This window comes from Charadrius vociferus, unplaced genomic scaffold, assembly GCF_000708025.1.
Source record: "Charadrius vociferus isolate BGI_N301 unplaced genomic scaffold, ASM70802v2 scaffold309, whole genome shotgun sequence".
Lineage (NCBI taxonomy): Eukaryota > Metazoa > Chordata > Aves > Charadriiformes > Charadriidae > Charadrius > Charadrius vociferus.
In genome coordinates, this window is record NW_009661370.1 from 3777813 (window position 1) to 3801409 (window position 23597).

The following is a 23597-nucleotide window of genomic DNA, read 5'->3' on the forward strand; positions in this document are numbered from 1 at the left end:
TGGATGGGGCTTTGAGTAACCTGGTCTAGCGGAAGGTGTCCCTGCCCATGGGAGGGGGGTTGGAACTAGATGATCTTTGAGGTCCCTTTCAACTCTAACCATTCTATGATTCTATGATTGATAATATATTTCTAAAGCAATGAAATTTATCTGGAAACTTCTTTTGTAAGGTCCCTGTCACGTAGTTGTTCCCATCGCCATCTCTGCTTGTGAACTAGCCTCCCCCCACTGCTACTGCATTTTTTTACTAGATGCATAAGTTGAGATACTGTGTCAAAATGGCTGTGAATTTATTTGCATAGAGGTAAACTCAGATGTGAAAGTATTTCCGGTCCTATTTAAGTTATGTTTCTGTCCTCAAATAGTGCTCTTAACTCAAAAGTTAAGATCCTAGAAATAAAACTGCCTTTTCCTACAGATTGCTTCTAAACTGACTCTTGAGAATAGGGAGGAGTGGTCAAAGATGAGATGCAAAAAAAGCCCATCTAGAAAATTGTCTTGAGATAGTAGAGAATTAGAAGCACTTCAGGGAAGTCTACAAAGTCCTCATCCTGGGTTCATAAGGAACCACAGGCTTTTAAAGAGAGCAAGCATCTGTTAATCTTGGGGTTTCAATGCTAGCATCTTTTCACTTCAAATGTAGTGTGTTGATACAGACTAAATAAGAAAAAAAAATGGAGGCACTCCCAGTTTTACAGAAACTATTTTCAGAACAGAGCAGCTTGTCCACAGTGCATTACTCATGGCATGGCAAACCTTTTCTTTGCCCCAATGATAACGTAAAGTATGTAGACTTAAAGCAAAGTTGAACATCCCACGGATGCCAAAGGTTCTTCTGAAGATCCAGTATTCAAGATGGAAAAGATAAACTACCACAGGATCACTGCTCACCAAGCAGCAACTCCCAGCCTGTAGTTTTCTGGACAGCGGAACAAAAACGACAGACAGAAACAGAGCCAACTGAGGTACAGGCTAATAGGGATGTATTAAAAAAAAACAAACAAAAAAACCAGAGTGGTGACTCCCACAGAGTTGAACCTGCAGGAGCAGGTGGGTACTGAAAGCCTCGGCAATTTTTAAGCAAGTCCATAGCGGACAGCAATGCACAGCAATAAAGGCTGACAGTGAGTTAACAGGACCCCTACAGTTTGTTGCTGCTAACATGAGTTAGGAAAGGTTTCTGGATTGTTTCCTCTTCGCAAGTCATGCTGAGGCTTTTGCTTTCCTGGGAAGCTGCTTTTGGAGGCGTGCATTAACTGTTTGCTTTCTTTGTTTATGGCAGTGTCTGGAGGTCGCAGCCGCTTGCACCTTATTGACCTGGGTAGCTGTGTGAAAGTGCTCAGCAAAAACCGGGAGGGAAGCTCTGGCCTCTGTCTCTCACTGTCAGCACTGGGGAACGTCATCCTCGCCCTCGTCAATGGAAGCAAACACATCCCATACAAGTAAGTGGTATTCTATGTTGCACCTAATGAGAAGATGCTTGCAAGCAGGGTGCTTGTCAGGGCCTGAAGCAGACTTCAGGGCTAACAGGGACATAATCTGCTGGGGTCCGTGCAGCCCTCCTGAGGTACGGCAAAACCTGGATAGGGTCCCGTGACACTTTAGCTAACCTTACATCTTGAAGCTACGCTGTGATTGACATTCAGGTTTCAAAGGAAGAAGCCTGCTGAAACAGGACTCGTGTCTTAAAGATCTTAAGACTTGAAGTTCAGCACATTATGATTTTGGGTTTTGGGACTGTTCAAAGATTTTTCTAATGTTTCAAAGCATCTGAGAGCCAGATTCATATTTGCTCCACAGAGACAAACATTGCTGCCGTAATGCAGCACTATAGAGAAAATAATTTTGATGTCCATTGTGTGGAATTTAGTTTCTTGAAATTGTATGTCACAGTCATAGAATCATAGCATGGTTTGAATTAGGAGGGACCTTAAAGATCATCTAGTTCCAACCCCCCTGTCAGCATGAGCATGCATGAGCATGCATGCTTGTCATGAGGTTCTTTCTGTGATCCAAGGTTTCTTTGCATTTTATTTTTGTGATTTGAATCTTAGTGTCAGCCCTTCACTTGCAAAAAAGAAGTAGGACCTATTTGTCACCCTAGACAAGTGGCCTTTCCTATTGCAGGTAGCTTCTAGGAAATTAGAGGAATTGCTCACCTAGTGGGTATGTTTTGTACTCATTTGTCTTCATCGTTGTCTCACCCCATTTGTCATGTGTGCAGGTCTGAAAGTAAGTTTGGATTCATTACCCAATCCAGGCAGTCTTACAGACTTCCTGTTAAAAAGTTTCTGATTTTGTGGATGATATCACTTTTCTCTAGCCTAAAGTCTAGGGAGTGGCATCACAGGAATGGTTCACAGTAGTATCTTGTAATCAAACTGCTAATGAATGTCACCATTCATGAAGGACACGTATATGAGAATCTGGAGTTAGGAACAACAGGATGACATGAAAAATGAACCAAGTTTTTCACAGAGCATATTTCAGCGCACACTTTTTACTCTTTTTATCATTTTAAAGGCTGCAAATATGATTATTTTCTCATGTTCATTCAAGATTGTAAGGTATTGACAAGTTTTACTCCTTTGGTTTTGTCTTCATTTTGGAAAATAAAGATGAATTGAGTTTGGTTATAATTTAATTTTTCTTCTAACATTTATTTTCCAAAATTATTTGGCAGTCTGGGCTTAAAACATGCTCTCTGGAAATATTCCTGTTCCTGGAGCTCAGTCAGACTGGAGTTCAGTTAAGGGCCAACCAAATTTGTGCTCATAAATGTTCATGAAATGTTTTGTGGATCATGCACCTACTCATAGGGTGAAAATAGCTTGAACTCTGCACTTCACCAAGTGTAGCTCAAACTATGCTTACCAAAAACCTGTCTTCCTTCCTGTTTGATTTTGTGGATTGAAGGGAAGGCCAACTGTAGGAAAAGAAAAAAATATGTTAATGATGCTCCCTAGGCTCGAACTAAGCATACAAGGAATAGTTAGCAAATACAACAGCTGTCTTTCCTGGCAATGCCTGACTGGGAGAAAACCGTTACCAAACATGTCTTCTACTTGCTGCACTACCAATCTCTTTCTGTTGTAATTCCCAGCTGTTTGACTTCTGAACTTACACAGCCAGAGGTGCCAGCACACTCGCTCATCAATATTTCTGTACCGCTGAAAGAAGTTAAAAGCTCTCTTCAGGCCAGCATCTCCTCTTGAATTCGTTCCTATAAGAGCAGATAGTGTAGAGTATAAGTATAGAGAAGTGGTGTGTCATCTGTAAATCAGAGGCAACATCTCTGTTTCTGTGGAGGACTTCTAAAATGTAATTTGAAAACCATATTGGCATATTTTGGAGCAAATTTTGTCCCCTTCTCGCTGAGAAGAGTGCAGAAAGCATTTTTTCCCTGGATGTGATCTATTCGCGAACAATGGAAATAAGAGTCTTGGTGGCTGGGTGAGTACAAACACTATTTGCTTAGTGATCTGGCAGTACAGGTGTGTGCTGCTCATTGGTGGAGAAGAGAGGAAGGAGGGGGAGTGTGTGTGCTGCTTTGTAGAAGAGACTGAGCATCCCATAGATTTATGTGATATGTGTTCAGTAACACCTCTTGTTTAATGCAGCAGCTGGCCTGTCTAGCTAAGATCATTTCCCTTTCTTTAGGGGTGTTCTCTTTCATTGTTCAGGATAAAATTAAAATTTTGTTAACTTGTGTTTTTGAGTGGAACCAAAAGAAAATAATGGAAGTGTTTTCTTATGTGACAGCACTGCACTTTGTGCGTGTGGTCTCAGCAAGTTTCCATAGAGCAGCAGACAAAATGGAGCATCTTTTCTTTATCTGAGCTATTAAACAGCCATTAAGTATTTTATGGCAGCCTGTCAGTAGACACTGCATGGCTTCCTGGGAGCCCGGAAACTCACAATTTCATAAACGTCAGGTTTTCTGTTACTACAGAAATTTTGCTCTCTAAACTCTGAGAGGCTGCAGGCTCTTAAACTCCCTTCAGTGCTGTATCCAGCTTTATCTCCACAGGTAGTAGTTGTAGGGGAAAGCTTGTTCAGATTCATAGCTGGTATAAGCAGATGCTCCTGCATTGCTTTCAGTGGGCTGTGTGTTTATGCCAGGCATGAATTTGCCTCTCTGCCTGCAGTCTCTATGAGAAACACATGCTGGTGTTCAGCACGGTTTTCATTTTTGTGTTTTATTTTTTTTCCCCATAAGGCCAAGACTCAGAAGCCATTAAGTTAGAATCTTTCTCCCTCGGGAATGTGCCCCCCCCCCAAAAAAAAAAAAAAATGGGAGTAGTAACACAGATTGACACTAGCTTTAGCAGGAGCTTGTCTGCTAAAGTTGTAAGAAAGTAATGTAGAAACTCTCAGACATCAAACAATGCAGGTTAATATGCTTTGGGATCTTGTCCTGCATTCAAGTTAAATTCCACATGGGTCTGAAGAGTGGGCAAGAATCCCTATAATGGGAAACCACATGCAGCTAATGAGTGACCAGGCCGTGATTTCTGGGAGTTTGTATCTTTCATATATGTACTTATAATCTCTCTTTAATATCTCAGTGGGTTATCTCTTTGTCACTATTAATGTCCAGAGCTATTTTGAACCTTACTAAGCACATCATTCTGCCATGGTATGAACCAGTGAGTTCTTCCAGCTCAGTATGTTGTATAAAAATAGAATTTTTAATTTGACTTAAACACATTGCCATTTAATGTCACCTGTTTCTTTTGCTCTTGAGCAAATCCCTCAAAAGACTGGGCAAGAATTATTTTCTCTGGAGGAATGTCAATTATCTTCATAAAAATCGGAAAGGAGCATTTCAAGCCCAAGGAAGAGCAAGGGAGTCAACTCCATGACCAAGTTTGACAGGGTTCACATCTGCTACAGGAGGAGGGTTTTGCTAAGCTGCAGTAATTGTTAGTGCCATTTTATTTTTTTAAGAGCATTTCAGCTTTACATTAGTGCTGCATTATCTGCCTCTGATTTCCAAGATGAATGTGTTTTAAACCCTCAGATGAATACCCATTTGCACAAACTCCAGATCCTGGTTTATATAGCTCACTATTCAAAAAATTACTCCAGTTGCTAGGCAACAGGGGTGGTGATAATTCATGGTAATGCTGTTTTGGAAATAATCATTTTTATACATTTTAATGACTATGAGAATGTAAGAAAACTGCTTAGAAAAGTGCAAGGCTGTATGAATTTCTCTTTCAGAAATTGTTGCTTGTTTTATTTAATAGGCTTCTCTCTTAATGTGCTATCACAATGTGCTAGTGTTTCTGGAGGCATCCTATATTTTGAACTACATGCTTATACTTATTCAAGGAAGGAGTCTTGTCCGTAAAATAGATGGGCATGAGTCAAAAGCATGAATTTTACTCTTGGCAATTCTGCTTCTCTGTCATATGGTTGCAGTTCCTCCCAGATCTTACATGCTGGTATTGTTTTTTTTAATCCTCTCCATAGAAAATAAAATGATATTAAGTGACTGGTGCAAGGTTGCATAAGAGGCTTAGTGGCAGAGCCACCATGTTTTAAGATCTAATCTGGTGCTTAAACCATGGGCTAATCCACTCTTTCTTTCTGCATGACTTTTGGAAAATGATTTATTTCTGTATTTATTTATTTATTCCCATTTATAAAACTGAGAAAAAAAAAAAAATCAAGTAGGATTTGTAAAGGGCATTCAGATTTGGCAAAAAGCACTACTTACATTTTAACTGTTGCTAGGACTCTGTTGCTAGAACTCTGTTACCTTATTTTTTCACTTTTTTTTAGAGTTAAGGACTCATATAGATGGTCCTAATGGGATGGAAAATCTGGGTTTTTTGGTCAAGGGTAGAGTATTATTGCTTTTAAGTGAAGAGGAGAAAAGGCAAAGTGGTGGATTATAGTCTTGTGGTATAAAAGATGAGCCTAAAGAATACGTTGTATATCAGATATTTTCTTTAAATTGTTAGTTAATTATTGGAGTAAAAATGAAAGTGAGGTTTGGATGGATCCAGTAATTCAGATTCTTTTCTTGGTTAAATGGGTGTATCTATCTGCAGTTGTTTCGTCTGTGTAAAAAAACTGTGTGCGAAGAGAACTGGGATCCCAGGTATCTTTTGTTTATACGTCTTGCCTTTGCATTTATAGCATGAGTTAGATTATTTTACTCAGAAAAAATGTCAGTGAAAACTTTTCAGGAAGAGATAAGGAAAGCTAAAGAACCAGTTCACAATGCAGTTCTTGTATAATAACTTATATTAGTTCTGGAAATTTTATCCTTATTTATGAGCTCATACTAAGTCTTATTTTTCTGGGATTCACACAACCATGTCTGCTTACTAGGCCTAAGAATTCAATGCCAAAATTGAACCAATAAGCAATCTGTTTAATGGTTACTTTGTCAGTGCCTAAACCTAAAATAAATTTTTTAATTGGGAGATTTCAATCACTTTTGCTTTCCACTGCTGCATCTACTAGTCTTCTGTTCTTTGCTTTTGCTTCTCCTCAGTGAGAACATGGTACAAAGACCACAGAAAGCCTCAGAAAAAAATCTGGTGCTGCCTTTGGAATCTCCAATCTTTCTGTGTTAATTTAGTAATGAATATATTAGAAGTGGATGAAGTTTTGCTGTTTTACTTGTGGAAATGTGAGCACAAAAGAAGGGGAAATAAAGAAGGACACGGGTGACAGCTAAAACAGAATCAGAACACTGGGTAATGTCCCAAATTGAATGGGAGAGCTCCAAGAGACACTAAGACATGTAGAGGAGACAACAATCCACAGAGAAGAACTGGGAAGGAAAAGAAAAAAAGAAAAAAAAAAAAGAGCCCATTCAAAAAGAGAAATAAGCCTAAGAATTACCCCTGAATGATCTGATTGTAGGAGAGCGGTCAATAGAGATTTAGTTGAATGTAAAATAGTTCTTAATTAGCTATCAAAAACATGAGCTGCTCAGGAACAAAAGAATTTTTCCATCATGTTGGCTGCCAGGTCGTATGGACCAGAGCCTTGGCTAACAGACAGTAAAGCCACTGGAGCAATGCTATATTATACCAGCTGAGGGCCTGGCCTTAGGTGCATGCTCTTTGACACTAGCCAGAGTGCTTTGGCAACATGGAAGAGCAATTCAGTTGCCAGCAAAAGCACTGAAACACTGTCAGTGCAGATATAATGAAGACTTGGAGCATCTGGCAATTACTTTAACCTTTGGGGGGTTTCTGTAGCTGACAGTTTTACTGGGTTGAATTTCTGACCATTTTCTTCTTTATTCCAGGGAACTACACAAAATAGATGGAATCAGGGCTGCACAGTCTGTGAATGTAGGAAAACTTCTTGCGTTTTATTAGAATAATTTAATCTGCAGCTCAGGAGCATGAGGATAAAGGATTTTGCATGCTCCAGCAATCGCTGTTGCAGTGTTCATCAACAATGCACTTTATTGTAGGACAGTTTGAACAGCTGATAGTGCAGATTTGAGCTTTATCTGCACACATCTTACAGCACTGTGTTTCATCATCAAGTTAATGAGAGATAGTAGACAAAATCCTCAAGGAAAGCTTCAGTGGAGCTGCCATTCCTCAGCTTTGGGTTTTCAACTCAGTCCTGACAGACTGGCAACGTGATAATTATTGGAGCAGAGGTGTCTGCGTGCCTGTGTAGTAGATGTAAGCGAGTGTGTTGCATTCACTGAACCTGATCCCCTGTTACACCACTTGTACAACAGACCGTAGTTGACATGGCTCCATTCTGCCCAAGTGTTCAAGTGGGAAGAATCCCACCTCATGAGCCAGCTCTTTTAATGCTCTTTGAACCACTCAACAAATTAATGCTTTACAGATATTGTAACAAGCAAATAATGATGGACTGCAAAATGAAATAAGAAGGGAAGTGCTCGAGGTTTATAGTCAGATTTAGTAGCAATTATTAATTGCATTTAAATAGCCATTCCTATCAGCAGCAGATAGCGACATCATGGAAGGACACTACTTTGGTCCTGGGCCAGCACAGACATGACTTGTAATGACCAAGCAATCCAGCAGCGTGCAGTTATTGCTGAAATGTAACTTGAGTGGGACCTTAATAGGCCATTGTGGTGATTTCATATACAAATGAATCTGTACTTAATTCATTAAAATGCCATTTTGAACCTTCAGTCAGGGCATCCAGCAGTTTATTCTCTCCTGTTCCACCACTGGTTCAGGCTCAATTGAACATTAATACGTTTTCTCTCATGGAAATGTGGTGGTAATTCATTTCATGTATAATTGAACAATTTTTAAATAGTCCTGTTCTTGGAATAACTAGCTCTTGCGCAATGCAGCAAATTACAAAGAAAAGCATGCAGTAATATTTATTAGCCTTACTTCCCTTTTTTGGTTATCCCCAGTTTCTTGAATAGTTGCATGTGTATATGATCTGTGAAATTAACTTTTGTTTCCCTACTGATCCTTCTTTCCCCGCACAAAACCAGTGTAACTCAGGGCAAGAGAGCAGACACTCCACTGCAAATGACCAAAGAAAATAGCTTTTCTTTGTATAGTGCCAGTATGTAGCCCCTTGTTCGGACTTGGGTATCTCATTGCCAAGAAGAGGTTATAGTCAGGGGAAAATTTAAAAGAGAAGCAAGAAGAACTATGAATGGTCTGAGATGAAAGGGCTACTCACTTGGAAGAACACCGTAACAGAAATAAAGCTTCATAGCTTGCAGGGAAAAGGAGACTTCTGAGAGGGGCGATGACAACTACTGTCTAGTATTTGAAGGGTGTGAATACACACAGGAGGACAGGATTGTTTCTGGTGAGACGAAGTAGCAGAATGATTTCTTATCCTTAAGTAATGAAATAGAGGAATATAAACTTGAAAGCATGCTAACACTAATTCCTGTTAGTCAATGGAATAACTTCCCAAGAGCTGAAGTGAACACTTCATTGGTAGAAAGATTTAAAAGCAAAATAAATGTGCAACTAACAAATATTAATTAACACTTATATAAAAAACAGTTCCAGATTGGTTAGGGACTAGGCTTCTGCATTTCAGTGCAGAGTTCTCGAGCCAAATCTTCAACAATTTTCAATAGCTGTACTTCCATTTTGATAATTTATCTTCATCCTTGTTTGGAAAGTGTTTGCACATGGCAGGCAGTTATACAAATAAACAATAAAACATGTTCTGGTGCGTCTACTGGAATCTCTTCTGCTTTTAGGAGTCTGAAAACTAGCAGTGAGCTGGATTGTTACACTTGGATGGCACCAAAGAAATCCAGAAAGTCTCAGCATTTTCTTTCTCAAGACTATCCTAGCAGGGATATGGGATGTCCAGTCCATTTCTGTGCAAGATGGTTTAACTCAGTTAACCACTTTTCTTCTTTCATCATTTAGTTACACTTTTTTTTTTTTTTAAGATCTCTTTCTCTCTGAATTGCAAAATCAAGTTCTCCTAGTGCTTGATCCAAAACTCAGTGTAAGTCAATGGAAATCTTTTTATTGGGCTTTGGCTTAAGACCACAGATTAGAAAACATGCTTATATCTAATTAGATGAGATAATCCTCAAATCCTTGCTAAGGGATATTGTATACCGTAGTTCATGTTCAGTGTTTGATGATTAACAGCTTATTTGTTGAAAGAGGCAGTGTGTGGTTAAGTGTTGCTTAGTGATGAGTTTGGGATTGGAAGGGACGTGATTGATGAAACTGGTGAATGGGAAAACTGGAAATGTACAATCATCTATTGACTGGTTGCAAATGGGTCTGTGACCATGAATTCAGAGCTGAAGAAGGTTATACAGAAACTTGCCACATAAATAGGAATTTGAGACTACTGAACTGGTACAAGCAGGGCTATTTGACTTTCCTCTTCAATGTATATAAATAGTATTTGTGACCTTAACTTAAAAATAAACAAAAGCTTGGTTTACATTTTCTGGGCAAGTAGTTGAACAATTTTTCTTCATACTCTTTCTTCTCTTCGACTCTATGTAACACTCAATGGAGTGACAGGCCCTAGAAGCTTTGAAGAGAATTGCGTGGTTATAAATATAGAATATTCCAGCCAGTTTGTCCTATTGATTCAAGTGCATTTGAATGGCATTACAACTGCGAGATGTTGGTTTTTTTTTCCATACAAACTTTTATTGCAGTTCTTATTTTCATAACATGTTTTGAGAGGAAAGTGATGAAGACAATCCTCTTGTGCTCTTCAGATACCAACTAGCTTCTGCTGGATGATCAAAGTTTTCTGACTGGTGGTTGCCTCCAGGCCTGTACACAATGAACAGATGTGAAGTGAATTTTTTAAAATGTGTGTTGACTTTTCAGAGTTAAACAGGCTGGTTAGAACTATCTTCTGAAATATTAAAATTATCTCTCTCTCCTGCTGCAGAATGAACTTGTTAGATTATTTTAATTTTTAATTTTTTTTTGTTTATAAATGCCATCAGGTGACATGCTTTCTAGCAATATGTGACAAGACTCAGTAAAATTAATTTCAGACAGCAGATTTAACTGTTTTAGCTGTATTTGTCTCATTACCCCATTGGCAAAACTGTTCTACCAGCCATATTTAAAATTATTTTCCAGTAGATTATTTTTGAAGGGTGGGGGGAGTTACTTAAATTGTTTCTCTCCCTATTCCTTCGTTTTGCTCTTGGGTAGAAGTAAAGCTTCACTTATTTTGAAAATTAATGGCAAAATATATGTCCGTAGTGTCAAAAATATCAGCCCTTCTGGTTCCCTTTGGTGTACAGCTGCTTCTGAAGGGCAGAGAGTTGGGTAGCAGAATGGTGGCAGTGGCTGGTTTTGGGTGCTCTTACAAACCTGGGACTATGGAGATACAGTCTTCAGTCTCCATAATTAAAACAAAAGGAGAAAGTTGGAAGCTGTCATAGATGTGAAGGGATTTTTGGGCTCGGAAAAGGATGCACAACCTATTACACTCTTTGCAGGAGTGGGTGCTCTCATTGATTGAAGTCTCTCTCCTGCTGCCCTCACTGTAGACAGCTTGCACAAGTGGAAGGTCTCTTACATAGCTCCTGTGTCGCTTGTGCCAGTCCCTTCGGGCAGCTCAGACTACACAAGGCACCTGTGCTACTCGACTCAGAGACAGACAGAGAGCAAACGAGGGGAGCCACTTACAAGGTGAGCTCTTAAAAGGACCTCATCATCTCTGTGGAAGTGGGACCTGAATCTCCTTGGAGCAGTCTTTTAAGGATTGAACACAATTTTCATGTCTGCCTCCAGCTGTAAACAGAGTAGCAGAATCTTTTGTGCTCTTAGAGTGTGTTTCCTCTCTCTTGCAAACAACAGTTTTCACAGGCTCCATGTGATGTGTTTTGAAGTTACGCACCTGTGCAAGACAACAGGAATTAGATGCAGTTTCCAGATTTGCTACCCAGTTGGCATGTACTGCATAACAAAAAAAAATAATGTTTTGAAAGGTACAGTGTTAGAGAAATAACTGCGCTTTTTCAGAGAGGGAGAGAGAGTATCTTAGGAGCTCTGTGTACTCAGTCAGACCCTACTGACATGCACCTCCTGAATCCTGCCCGTCTCTCATACGTGCTGACATTGCTGGAGTGATGGAGGATAGTTCTTCTCATGTCGAATGGAACTGAGGGTAACTGCAACAGTTTACACTGCTGTGAAAGAAGGGCTGATGGAGGACCAAAGCTGAATAAGATTTCACTCTGAAAATGTGTCTGTGAAAGAGAACCAGGTGGCACCCTACTACGTTGGGCTCCAGTGAGATTGGTGAAACTCCTGTTTTTTTCAGCCAGGGGTTGAGGCTGCTTACTGTGAAGTGTGTTTCACAGAAAAAGTGAGGGTGTACTTTGCTAACCTTTAGGATCTTTACATCATACAGAATATAAAATAAGCCTGTTAAGCTGGTAACAGATTTTTTTTTTCTCTTGTCAGGTGACTACTGCCATTTTGGATGGCTATGTGCTGTGTGATGGCATTATAATCAGCGGCTTTTGTTGGTTTTGAGCTATTCTTGATTGCAGTCCTCTGTGAGTTCCTTCACCTGGAATCATTTATGTCTGTGTCAGACATAAACTTCAAGAGGTTACACAACTGGCAAAGTCCTTTGTGTCCATTTGCAGGTGTTGTGTCAGCTCCCTCATGCTCATCTCAGCCCAATGAGCACCATGGCGATGAGGGTGTTACCTGGGGGAAGGCTCTGGTTGCTGTGAATCTGAATGTGATGCTTTGGGTCTCCCTACTGTACATGCTACCAGGGGCTGTCACCTGTCTTTCCAGAGGGGTCAGGGCTTGTCCAGGGACATGATGCTTCTGCGGTGCTGTAGCAAAACTCCTCTGCTTTCTGTTGGCATCACAAATACATCTGTTAGATGTACTCTGAAAATTAAAATGGATTTTGTCATCCTCCCCAGAAAATTCATAGTTTTGCTTAAACTCTTCTACCAAATGTCTTTATTCACAGAGACATAAGACAATGAAAGCAAAGAATTACAAGCAAGACAATAAGCTGTCTATTGGAAACAGATTCCACAATAAGGCTTTCTTTACAAATTCGGTCATTTGATTAAAGAATAATTTACATTGTTTAATATATAAGATAGAATTTTCTCTGATAACACTATTATATCACACCCGTGTAAAAGATAGTATAACCCTTAAAAATACATTTTTAATTCTGTTGGCCAGGTTCCATCCATCAATCGTGCTTCTCTGTCGAGCAATACCCGAATCTCAGCTTCACAGTAATAACTGTTCAGATGCCTAATCAGAGGGCAAACTCTGCTGTTGCTAAAGGTATCCCTCTCACTGAAGACCAGAGAACAATAGATAACTGAAGAGAATAGCAAGTAAACACCGCATCTTTTCAACAGGGAACATTTAGTTGCACGCTATGAATAAAGAATGTTGCAGGCTGTGTATGAAATTATACTAAGGTAATCAATTCTAGCAGTATTAGTTTGGGTACGTGAGAGTCATTTTGACTAGGAATTACACATCTATTTTATGCATTAAATAGCTATGTTATCTTTCTATTGAAACTAACCTTTAGTTCAGAACACAAATAACTTTCTTAATAATTTTGTGTTCCTATCCATATAGATAGAAACCCAATAACTGTATGTTTTGTGCTAAGGATTACCAGGGTGTTGCTTCACCTTAATTCATTTCCCAGAAATATAAAAATCCAGTTACTAATATCTAATCTATAATCCGTATTAAACCTAATGAATTATATATTCTTCTCTGTGTATCATCCATTAATTGTGCCAGTAACTGGAGCTTCATATAAGTTGCTTTTTAAGACTGCAAAATTTGGAATTGCAATTCTATTGTGCCAGAAGCCAACTAATAAAATTTACCAATGACTATTGTCTTAAACACAAAGGGACAGAGTTAAGTATTCTGTGCTGGCATTATAAATTATATGCTGCCCACGTGACCTTTAACTGCATTTTGCAATACCTGAATGTGAGAGTAAGTTCTCCTTGGTTAATCTCATAATATGCAATAGGAATATGTACAGTGTTTTTTCCTTCTGGTTCCTTTCTCATAGTAAATGAACATCTCCCAGCGCTGTGGTCTGATTATGTTCATGTTGAAACATTTCTGGCAGTTCAATCTGCAAACTTGTGCATATTTAAGTAGAGAACATTCTTTTGGGAGATCTAGAAAGATGGGCAGAGAGCAGCAAATCTTAACTCCTCTTGCTGTGCACATTCCAATAAGGGGAGTTTTGAGGGATTTTTGAGGGATTCTTGCTCCTTTTACCCATAGTAGGAAAAAAAAATTATCTACCAGCATATTTAGGGAAAAGGTCCGCTTTCTTGCAGATCAAAGGCTATGTACTTTTTCTCTTAAGGTCAGGGCTAGGTGAGTGTTGCAAACTAGCTCAGCATACTGTCCTCTGCTATTAGCCAAGTTTTGAAATGCACAAGTATAGCCCAGCAATGGATGTGTTTGGGTGATTGATTTAGAGACATAATTTGGTTTTCAAGGCATTAATGCGCTTTTTTACAATCTCTATTTTTGACTCAGAGTAGGAACCAGTAAATACAGGTATTGGTATTGCTGGGTGAAGAAATTCCAGCACAGTTGAATTGCAGGAAATGAGATAGCCACTAAATAAGATCTTGTGCTGCTTCTCAAATATTTCTGTCATGGCTCTCAATCCGTTTATATTAATTATTAAATATAGAATGTTTATATCCCATGATGCCTTTAATTTACACAAGCTTTAAAGAATATGGATCAGATATGTCTTCCTACCTGTTCCTACCTACATCCTACCATCTTTAGTCCTTTGCACTCATTAGCAAGTTGTAGCATTATGAAACATCCTATTCTTTTCCATCTTTATCACCAACATATTTCAGAAGTAATTTTTATTTTTAATAGAGTTTTGGTGAATAACTGTGAAGCAGTCATTGTCACTGTTGCAGTATTTTTAGTCCATGGTTATTCAGAATCTGAATTCTGGCTGCAGTTTCTCAAGTACTTTCATAATCTCAAGTAGGTTGGGGAGAAGGAGGCGAACATAACTGGAAGCCACATTTCCAATTCTGGTGCATTCCAGGGGCACAGAACCCCATGTTAAACCTTCTGGAGGCTTAAATGGCAGCAGGCACCCCAGCATGCTCTTTTACATGGTGGAAAAGGTCTAGAGATGTGTGAAGCTCTCACCTTTTTCTGTTTTCTTTTATATTTGCCAGGTCTGAAATGGAATGGTATGTTCTGCTGTGCTAATTGATTAAATGGCATCTATCATAACATAAAGAGATCAAACAGGATTATTTTTTCTCCCATGTTATCATTTAAAGCTCACAATTCTGCTTGGATCATTAGCGTGTAACTTTCAGATGAGCTAGCCAGAAGGTCCCTAAATAAAAATTAGCTCGGAAAGCTAGACTGGTAATGAGCTGTTGCACTATGGTAATGTGCTAGGTTTATAGTTCATATCTAGCCCTAATCAGTGATAAGTGCAAGTTGTCAGCATTTGATATCTAATTGGTGTTTCTTGGAATTACACTGCAACAAAAACACTGAAATGAAAATAAAGCTTTTCTTTATATATGACAAGTTAAGAGTTAAGTATAAATGCTTGGGTCAAATACACCTCAGCTACACTGTATGCAAATCTGCTGCACTGAGGGAAGTATAAACTTCTTTGATGCCTTTTGGGTCATTATTACTTTTTTGAAACTGGTACAGTCATGGCTTTGAAAATAACGGGACCCTTAAACCATTTGCTATGTATTTAATATGTCATACGTCACACAAAAAAATAACTAAACCCGAAATACTGGAAAGTATTAACAATGCAATAATGACTTGAACTCTCATAACAGCCCATTTGGTATTGATTGTATTTACTCCATGTTCACTTGAGAACTGCTGTCCTCCCACAGAATTAATTGGACATAAAATCATAACATGGATCTGAAAAATTATAAAGCAGGAATAATCTAAGCCACAGGACATGAAAGACTTAAAAGCCTGGCTAACTTGACATCTGTGAGCTGAGATTTTTGTCACTGAGCAGCTATAATTAGGTGGCTCTAATCACTCTCATAATGCTAATACGGGAAATGTCCTGTCTGTCCTCAGTAGCTGGTGGTGGGAATGACTGCTATGCCCAATGTTGTGCTTCAAAACTGTGAAGCCTGACAAGTTCCATGAGCAGGACTGGCTCTGCCGTGCGTGCTCCAAGAGATATTTAGCCACCTCCTGAGAGGCTGAAGCATACATGATTACACCATCTCAGTGCTAGTCATCCACATACATTTTTTAATTGGCCATTTAATTGACCATTTCCAATCAGATTTAACACAGAGACAGGCCTTCAGATCTCTGAGGTCTGTGGAAGACTCCTGAGACTGGGAGAGGAACAGAGCAGAAGCAGGCTGGGCCATGAAGATGTGAAGCCTGCAGTTACCTGCTCCGTTGTGTGCTGGCTCACCACCCAGCTGAGCCTAATGTCGTCCAGCCAGCGCGCACAAGCCAACAGGGAGAGACGAAGGAGTTGCAGCTGGAGGAGATGAGTTAGGTGGCATGTGGCAAGGTGAGGTCATAGGGACTGTAGAAAAGGGGACAGCAGAAGTGTAGGAAATGGAGGAACACAGGACACAAACCCACAGGAAACTAGTCTTCATTAATTCCTCTATTCATAGAACAACTTGTTCATTTATTCACATCCTCACTGTTTGAAATGCAATTAGATTAATGTATTTTCTGCTGAGTAAAATTCATAGTCAGCAGACAAATCCCTCTCTAAATGATTTGCTCATCAGTGTGTATGGAGGAGAAGGAGGGATAGAGAGACGAGAGGAGCTTAAATGAGTTCACTGCTAGGTTGTCTAAACTAAGTGATCAATTTCTGTTACTGCAGTAGCTGCAAAAGTTAACACTGAGATGTTAAAAAAGTCCTGCTACAACAAAAAGTCAGTATTAGCATTCAGATGTGAGAGGATCAAATAGTGAAGGCCTCAGTTAAAATTCACTTTAGAGTAATTCCAGGCAACAGGTATTGCTTTCTCAGAGGGTGAGCCTTGAAATATCTGGACTGTTCCCAAGACAGGGAAATCTGGAACAGCTGTCTGTGCATTTAAATTCAACGCTCCTCCCAAAATGAGGATACATTGGGATACAACCCTCACCCTCTGCTTTATGCATACGTGGTACCTAATGTCTGAATTTCTAGGTGAAAGAACAGCGGTAAATGTAATCTGTCGAGATCTGAGTAAATAACTGAATTGGTGTCCTCTGAGAAATTATTAGTTAAACTGAAAAACACAAGGAGCTGTAAGATGCATCAGATAGTGAAGGCTGATGAGACAACACTAGCTAGCGTTGAAGCAGGAGCTATCAGAGTAGAGGGAATGCCACCAGCGAAGTTCTTCAAGGACCAGTTTTGGGAGAGATTTTATTTAGTGTTATTGTCAGCAGCTTTGGCACACAAAGCAGGAGCATGCTAATCACAGTGGCTGGTTACACAAAGCTGAGAGCCATCATCTGTACAAAGGAAGATCAGAACATCAGATGGGAGCAGCTGTGGGACCTCGAGGGCTACCGTAATAGAAATGGCACTAATGCAAGGGCTTGCCCTCATGGACTGCTAACTATTTCTACTGAAATCTGGGAGCTCATCAGCTAGAGAAGGGGTGGTATGTGTGTGCTGATTTAGGCATATTGTTTAATGAACACAGGTGTCTACAGCTGATGTAACAGTGAGAAAAGAATGAGGTCTGAGCAGGCATTAGGAATGAAACCAGAAAAACAGTAATGCCTTTATGCAAGGGGCTAGCAATTCCTCTCCTGGATGCAGCTCTGGTCACCCATATAGATGAAGGATGCATTCAGACTGAAACAAGTACAAGACTGGCAAGGGAAGCAGGATAGCTTTTCATCTGAGAGAAGATGAAATTAATTTGACTTGCATACCCAAATAGAGTTAGGAAATAGAGAGAGCATGAGAAGGAGTGTAAGTGGCGTCTGTACATGCAGCAGGAGCATTCCCATCCCTAGGGAGTGAGAGCAATGGAAACCAAAGGGCTGTGTTGGAACATGGGCAAATAGAGAAGTAGATGCTTCCAGCCTGTCACTCTGAAATGGAAGTGGTGTGGGCAGTGCTAGGAAGCCCTAATGTTTTTAAGGATGGGCTTTCTAAATGCTTAAGGATTCTCTGTATTGGTCAGGGCCAGAAGTTTCTTCTTACCCCAGACATCACCTTCACTTTGATGACATCCCACAGGGATCAGGCTCACAGGACCAAACAATGCATTTCTCTTTTCTCCTTCTCATTCTGTGATTGTTGTCCGTGCGCTGTCATTAACAGAGTGACTGCCTTTCCTCTTGGCCTCTCTTGTGTCTCCAGACACATTGACAAGGGCTGGGTTGGTTGGATGCTGAGGAACACTTTTCCCCACACTTAGGAGAGCACAGCAGGCATGAAGAGGGGATGCAGCAAGGAGGCTGCAGAGCCTCGCTGTAAACCACTATAACCTAACACCAAGAACATAAGAATGACCATACTGATTCAGGCCAAATGTCCTTCTAGTATCCTGTCTCTGTCTAAATTCAACAGCAGATGCCAAGGAGAAAGTGTGAGACTAGAATGAGTACTTTGTCAAAATATTCTTGCAGCCTCAAGTATTTTCAGCTGCAGGAATTCCTGAGCTTCAGCAGCGGCTTTGTAAACACAAGGGGAACCTTCCAGGCATATTGTAAATGAGTCCAGTTTGAGGCTTTTTGAAGACGGTTGAAGGTTGAAAGGAGCTTTTTATGAAATACTGGCTCAGCTTGTTTTTGAAATTTTATTTTAGTGCTTCTGGGATTTTGAACAGCTAACTCGTTAACAGATATATTTTTATCATTTAAAAGTAAATACATACAAACATTAGTAGTTGTATATTACTTTCTGGCACTCACAAGTCTGTTCTGTCTACCAATCTTGTGGACAGGCAGCTATTAACATGGAAATAGTCGAATTTACAGTTGATTTTCTGGGCATAATAGATACCTATCAAACTCCAAAGCATGCTCTGGTTACCTCAGGTAAAACTGCAAGCTATGTAACAATTACTAAATGACAAGTTCCTTTCCTTTGCTGTCACAGGCTATTAAGAGATCTCTGAAGTACCAGATATATAAGAGCCTATTGAGGAGCTTGTCTAATTAATGGTATTGTAGTGGGCAAAATAAATAGAAGAATCCATTTAAAGGGGGAGCGAAACTTCAGATAACATGAAAAATGCATGTGCATCATTAATATTTTAAATTGCTGCATAGATGAAGATAAATGTGTTTGATGCAGCCTATCTCCAAATGGTTTAAATAGCAAATATATATACATTAAAAATCATTATATATTGATTTGGCCACTTTTACTTACAATACGTAGTACTTACATGGAAACTGGGATCCTTAGGTTTTACTTGAAGTCCTCTGTGAATACAGTATGATGGAGTGTGAGAGGGGTAAAAGAACCAAACATTTAGTTTTCTTGTGCCTGTGTTTATAGATGACAAAATTCCCACTGCCCTGCAGCAGCTGCTAGATTTGGCCCTATGCTGCCAAAAATATCATCATAAAACTGCCTGTCGTTCCATGGTTTAACTTCAGTTTTACTTCAGAAGGGACTATTTTATTCGTTATCTCAAGTACCCTGTCGCTAAATCTTTAAAAGCCTAATTCAGACCCTGCTGAAGCTTATGGAATCCTTTCTGTAGATTTCAGTGACAACTGGGTTTGGACCATAGTGCCATGGATTTTAGTTCATAAAATCTCAATTTTGGGGCTTGTTTTCAGACATCACTGAAACCACGCACTGGTAGAGATTTTTTCATCTATGATCTTTAATTGCCACGCAAGATCAACATTAGCACTGTTGTCGCTCAGTCAGTTTCATTGCATCTCTAAATCGGCCCATTGTGTAAGTAGCTCAGGCCACCTATGGGTAAAAGTTGTTGCCGTCTGATGTCCATTCATTTATATGTGAAAGGAGTTTTTGGTCTCTCTCCAGTTCCTAACAAGCTCAGCCGCCCCTATTGACTGTTGGTAGTACAAATATAGAGGCCAAGGACTTGCAGGCCAGAGAACGCTGTGTTCATCAGATTCTGCAAACATCGTTGCAGGTGTCTAAGAAACTTATTTTGACCCTGAAAATATATATTGAATAGTAAAGCAAATGGAATCTGTGAAGTGAAACCAGCTTTCTAGTCCATTTTGCTTTTTAAAGAAGGTAAGCATAAAGGAGAAGCTCAGCTTTCTTACTCTTCTCAAATGAGAAAGCACGTGTAAAGTTAGACAGCTAGGTCTGTACTTAGTCGTCTTATTACTTACCCAGATTTTTGGAAGGAGACGGGCATGCATATTGTCTAGGATCTGTACATATTATCTGTACATGTCAATACAGTATTCCTAAATAACAGTCATGGTTTTTTAATTTCCAGATGGTTTGGAGCAGAGCAACTGAGGCCAGTGTGTACCCAATTGATAAATGGGAGATGTTCTGAGAGGGAGATGTTTTCCCTGGTTTGGAACTTGCTTCACCTGTTTGATTCCCATCCTAGGTCAGCACATCGCTTGGCTGCTGCAAAGCCCATCTTCCTTCCATCTTCAAATTGGCCAACAGGCTAGAAGTTTATTGCTGGACATCATAAGGCAAGCTTGTGCGCAGCTGCACAGGCAGTATGAACTCTTAAGCCTAACTTTCTTTGGGAATACGTCTAGTAAGTGGCATAGATGAATTGTATAATATTCATAATATTAATGACAGCTAAAGTCTGCCTTATTTTTTCTTTATTTTCTTTCTACACAAGAGCATGTGTACTTTCACAGCCCTCTGCTATGATGCTGTGGGCTGAAGGCTCTAGGAAGCCGGCATATAAAAATCTTATTTATCAAAATGCGAAGTATTTTGCTGAGTGACCTTCCCAGTTTCCTGGAGATGTCATCTATTTACGCTAGTAGCAGCACCAAGTGGAGTGGTTTCTAAAACTGAACGGCAGTCAATTTATTTTCAGGTACCACTCCATTTGGGATTGCAATTAGGATAACTAGAGCTGCTCTCCAGCACAGGAAACTGGGAAGGTCATGCTGCCAAATTGTTGGCATCTTGATGAAGGAGTGTAAACTACTGCTGTCGCTACCGCAGATCAAATGAGCCTAACCAGAATGAAGTAATTATGAAACCCTCCCAAAAGATCATGAATATTCATGGATCAATTACAAACATTTGAAGTTAATTTTCGTTTGAGGAAATAACCCTGGTATTCCATTCTCGGTACATATGAATCATAATACTCCTTGCAAGCAAAGGGCAAAGCGCTGTTACTTGCTGCTCGGGCTCACAGGTGCCACGGTGTGCACAGGAGCAGGCTGCCTCCGGCCGGGCAGCACAGGGTCTTCAGTGCGGCAGCGAGCAGCCTTTCTGTCCCCCCTCCAAATCACCATGCTGTATTCACTGGGGAGGCAGCCAAAATGGTCACCTAGCTGCCTGGGGTGTGGGTAACGCAAGAGTTGTGTCAGTCTGGTGGGCAGGTCCTTGCTTGTGCTGAAAGGGGAGTTGAGGTGGCCGCTGCCCTGTCCTGTCTGCAGGGGCTGTCACTGATGGTGGCTCTTCAGCACGTGTGACCCCAGCTGATGACACTGGCAGTAGATGAGCTGCAGGGAACTGAGGCCTTCTGAAAAAGAACCTCTTTGCTTAGCCTTTTGAATGCAGAGTGGAGAGCCTTGCTTTAATAAGCCTACTGCTTGGCCCTGTGAAGGCAACTGGACCTGGGGGCCGCAGTGCCGCAAGCAAAGATGCTTAGCAATGGGAGCGCATCCTGCTCTTCGTGCTGATGGAGGAGTGTTGCAAATGCCCTCGCTGGGTGTCTCTTTGCTGGGCTCATGCCAGCGTTAGCCATCAGAGGAGCTGGTGTGAAGGTGGTTTCCAGAACATGTCCTCAGTGGATTGTCAGGGGATGTTTCCTTGTGCTTCTTTCTTGCTTTGTGCTTTCCCCTATCGCTGCCCTGTAGGCAGAGGCGCCAGCCAGCCACTCTCCACCCCTTCCCTTTCCAGTGCTCCCGCTGTGCTGCCAGGGGGAGAGGCAAGCAGGATCCTAAGCTGCTCCAGTTGCTATTCAGCAGCAGGTACGACTGTTGCCTTTTCATATAAAGCAACCAAATGGCTTCATAGAGATAAGCTGAGGCAAACTCGTGTTTGCCGTAATGCTTCCAAGTAAGGGGGCCAAACAAGGAGGGGTATGGAGGGAGGGAAAGCTTTTCCTTCCCTTTGTGAGTGTACCTTGGTAGAAGTTAGCAGAGAGCCTGGCCACATGCAGAGTCCTTAAATTATTTAAAATCTGGACCATTATTCGTTTTAACTGTGGGGATTTTTTTCTCCTATAAATCACAGTCTATTTACTGTGCAGGTTTTCTTAACCAGTGGTGTTGCTGGTTTTGCCGAATCTGGCTTTAACTCTAACATATAGTTGCTGAGCCTAATTAGCTCCCTGCATTAATTGAGCTTCTGTTTTTCAGCTAGAATTTATTAGGAGCTGGCACTGTAATGAGACAAACCACTAGGATCCTTTTCCTTTTTGATTATCTTTCAGCTATGTTTGTGTGTTTTTAATGGCTGCTTGTGAATGTGCTGCAAGTTGGAGTACAGAGGGGAGAGGGATCATTTTGTTCATTTTCAGTGCAGTCCTCTCTCTGAAACCATCACTGGTCTCCAGCAGAGCTGTCCTCCCAACCACCTCATCCCTCCCACCCCAACACTTGCTCTTGCTGTGACTTTAAAGTACATCTCGATCTCTGAGTTCGAGTAACATGTTGACCTGTAAATAAGGGTTTATATTTTCAGTTTGATATGGCCAAAGTGCAAAGTGCACCTGAACCAAACCACGTAAATGCACGTTGCTGGGGCAAAGACTGCAAGGAACTTTTTTCTCTCACTGGTTGAATTATTTAAATGAAGCCCATGCTGCTTTAGCTCCACTGATGGCACAAGGCAGAAATGAGAAGATGGAGGGACCATCTTTCTCTGTGCCTCCCCAAGGCTAGCGTAGCGGTGTGCAGCTTAGACCTGGGCTGGCAATGTCAGAAACCATGCGCTCTCTAATACCTAGGTAAAAGTGGAGCTGGGGTGTGATAGCGACATCTTTATTGTGAGATAGTTCTACTATGGATAAGCTTGAATTGGTAAAATCAGTCAGCAGGACCTCCAAACAGTGGGGCACTTTATGTCATTTTTGGATAACATACTCTTTGGCTGTTTTGTTGACTATGGAAGTTTCATTAGCTTTGGGACCAACTTTTATACAAAACCTACAGGTCTTGAATGAGCCCCTTTTATGGTGAGAGGGACAGTCTATCTCAAGGAGTCAGAGTAGCTGCAGCTACTGGGACTCTGTCCTTCTGTCATTAATTTTAGTTTCTGTCTTTAGTGAAAAGAAACAAAAGATGCTATTTTGTGCATCTGCCACATGCTCGTGTGTTGTCACAGGCACAAGGATTGTTCTGCACTATGAAATTTGCATAGTTAGACTCTTAAAAGACAAGAATTATAGGGGGGAACTCCCTACAATTTATATACATTTTGTAATACTAGAATTCAAGTATAAGTCCCTGTTATCCCATACTTGGATGCAACAACACCTTTCCCCTGCTTTTGACTGGTGCAGTGTCACATCCCTTCCAGATGTGATTGTGATTTTCCTAGTACATGAACCCGAGCACATTATCCCCTCAGTGCAGCCCTTTCAGCTGGCTCTTCTTTCGCTTGTGCAGTGAGCACAGCTTTCTGGGTTGTGCTAGTGTCCCTCATACAAGAGGTGCAGTGGCAGTGGAGATTTCCACTTTGCTTAATTTTCCCTTTAAGGCTGGTCAGCTTCCACCTGGAAGAAGTTCATTATTTCCCCAATGCCTCATTTCACCAGGTGAAGGATTCCCCAGGTTAAAGGCCCAACATGTTACCCATCTTTCTTCAACTGCCTTGCTTCGTTCTGCTAACAATGCCTTGCTTCGTTCTGTTAACAAAGCCAGGCTCACATGGCTGAAGCACTGAGGGCTTTATCACTCCACCTGGCCTCATTTTGCCTGTGCCTACACACATTGCTTCCATTTCCTCTTTCC

General features: G+C 40.7%; 1 protein-coding gene across 1 annotated transcript in view; it reads left to right on the plus strand.

The window, feature by feature from the left end:
- KIF26B (kinesin family member 26B) overlaps window positions 1–23597 on the plus strand; it is a 305891-nt gene that overhangs the window by 252318 nt on the left and 29976 nt on the right. The window contains exon 9 of the mRNA XM_009893663.1: window positions 1283–1442. Coding sequence (XP_009891965.1) covers window positions 1283–1442 — 160 coding nt within the window. The remainder of the gene's footprint in view (window positions 1–1282; window positions 1443–23597) is intronic.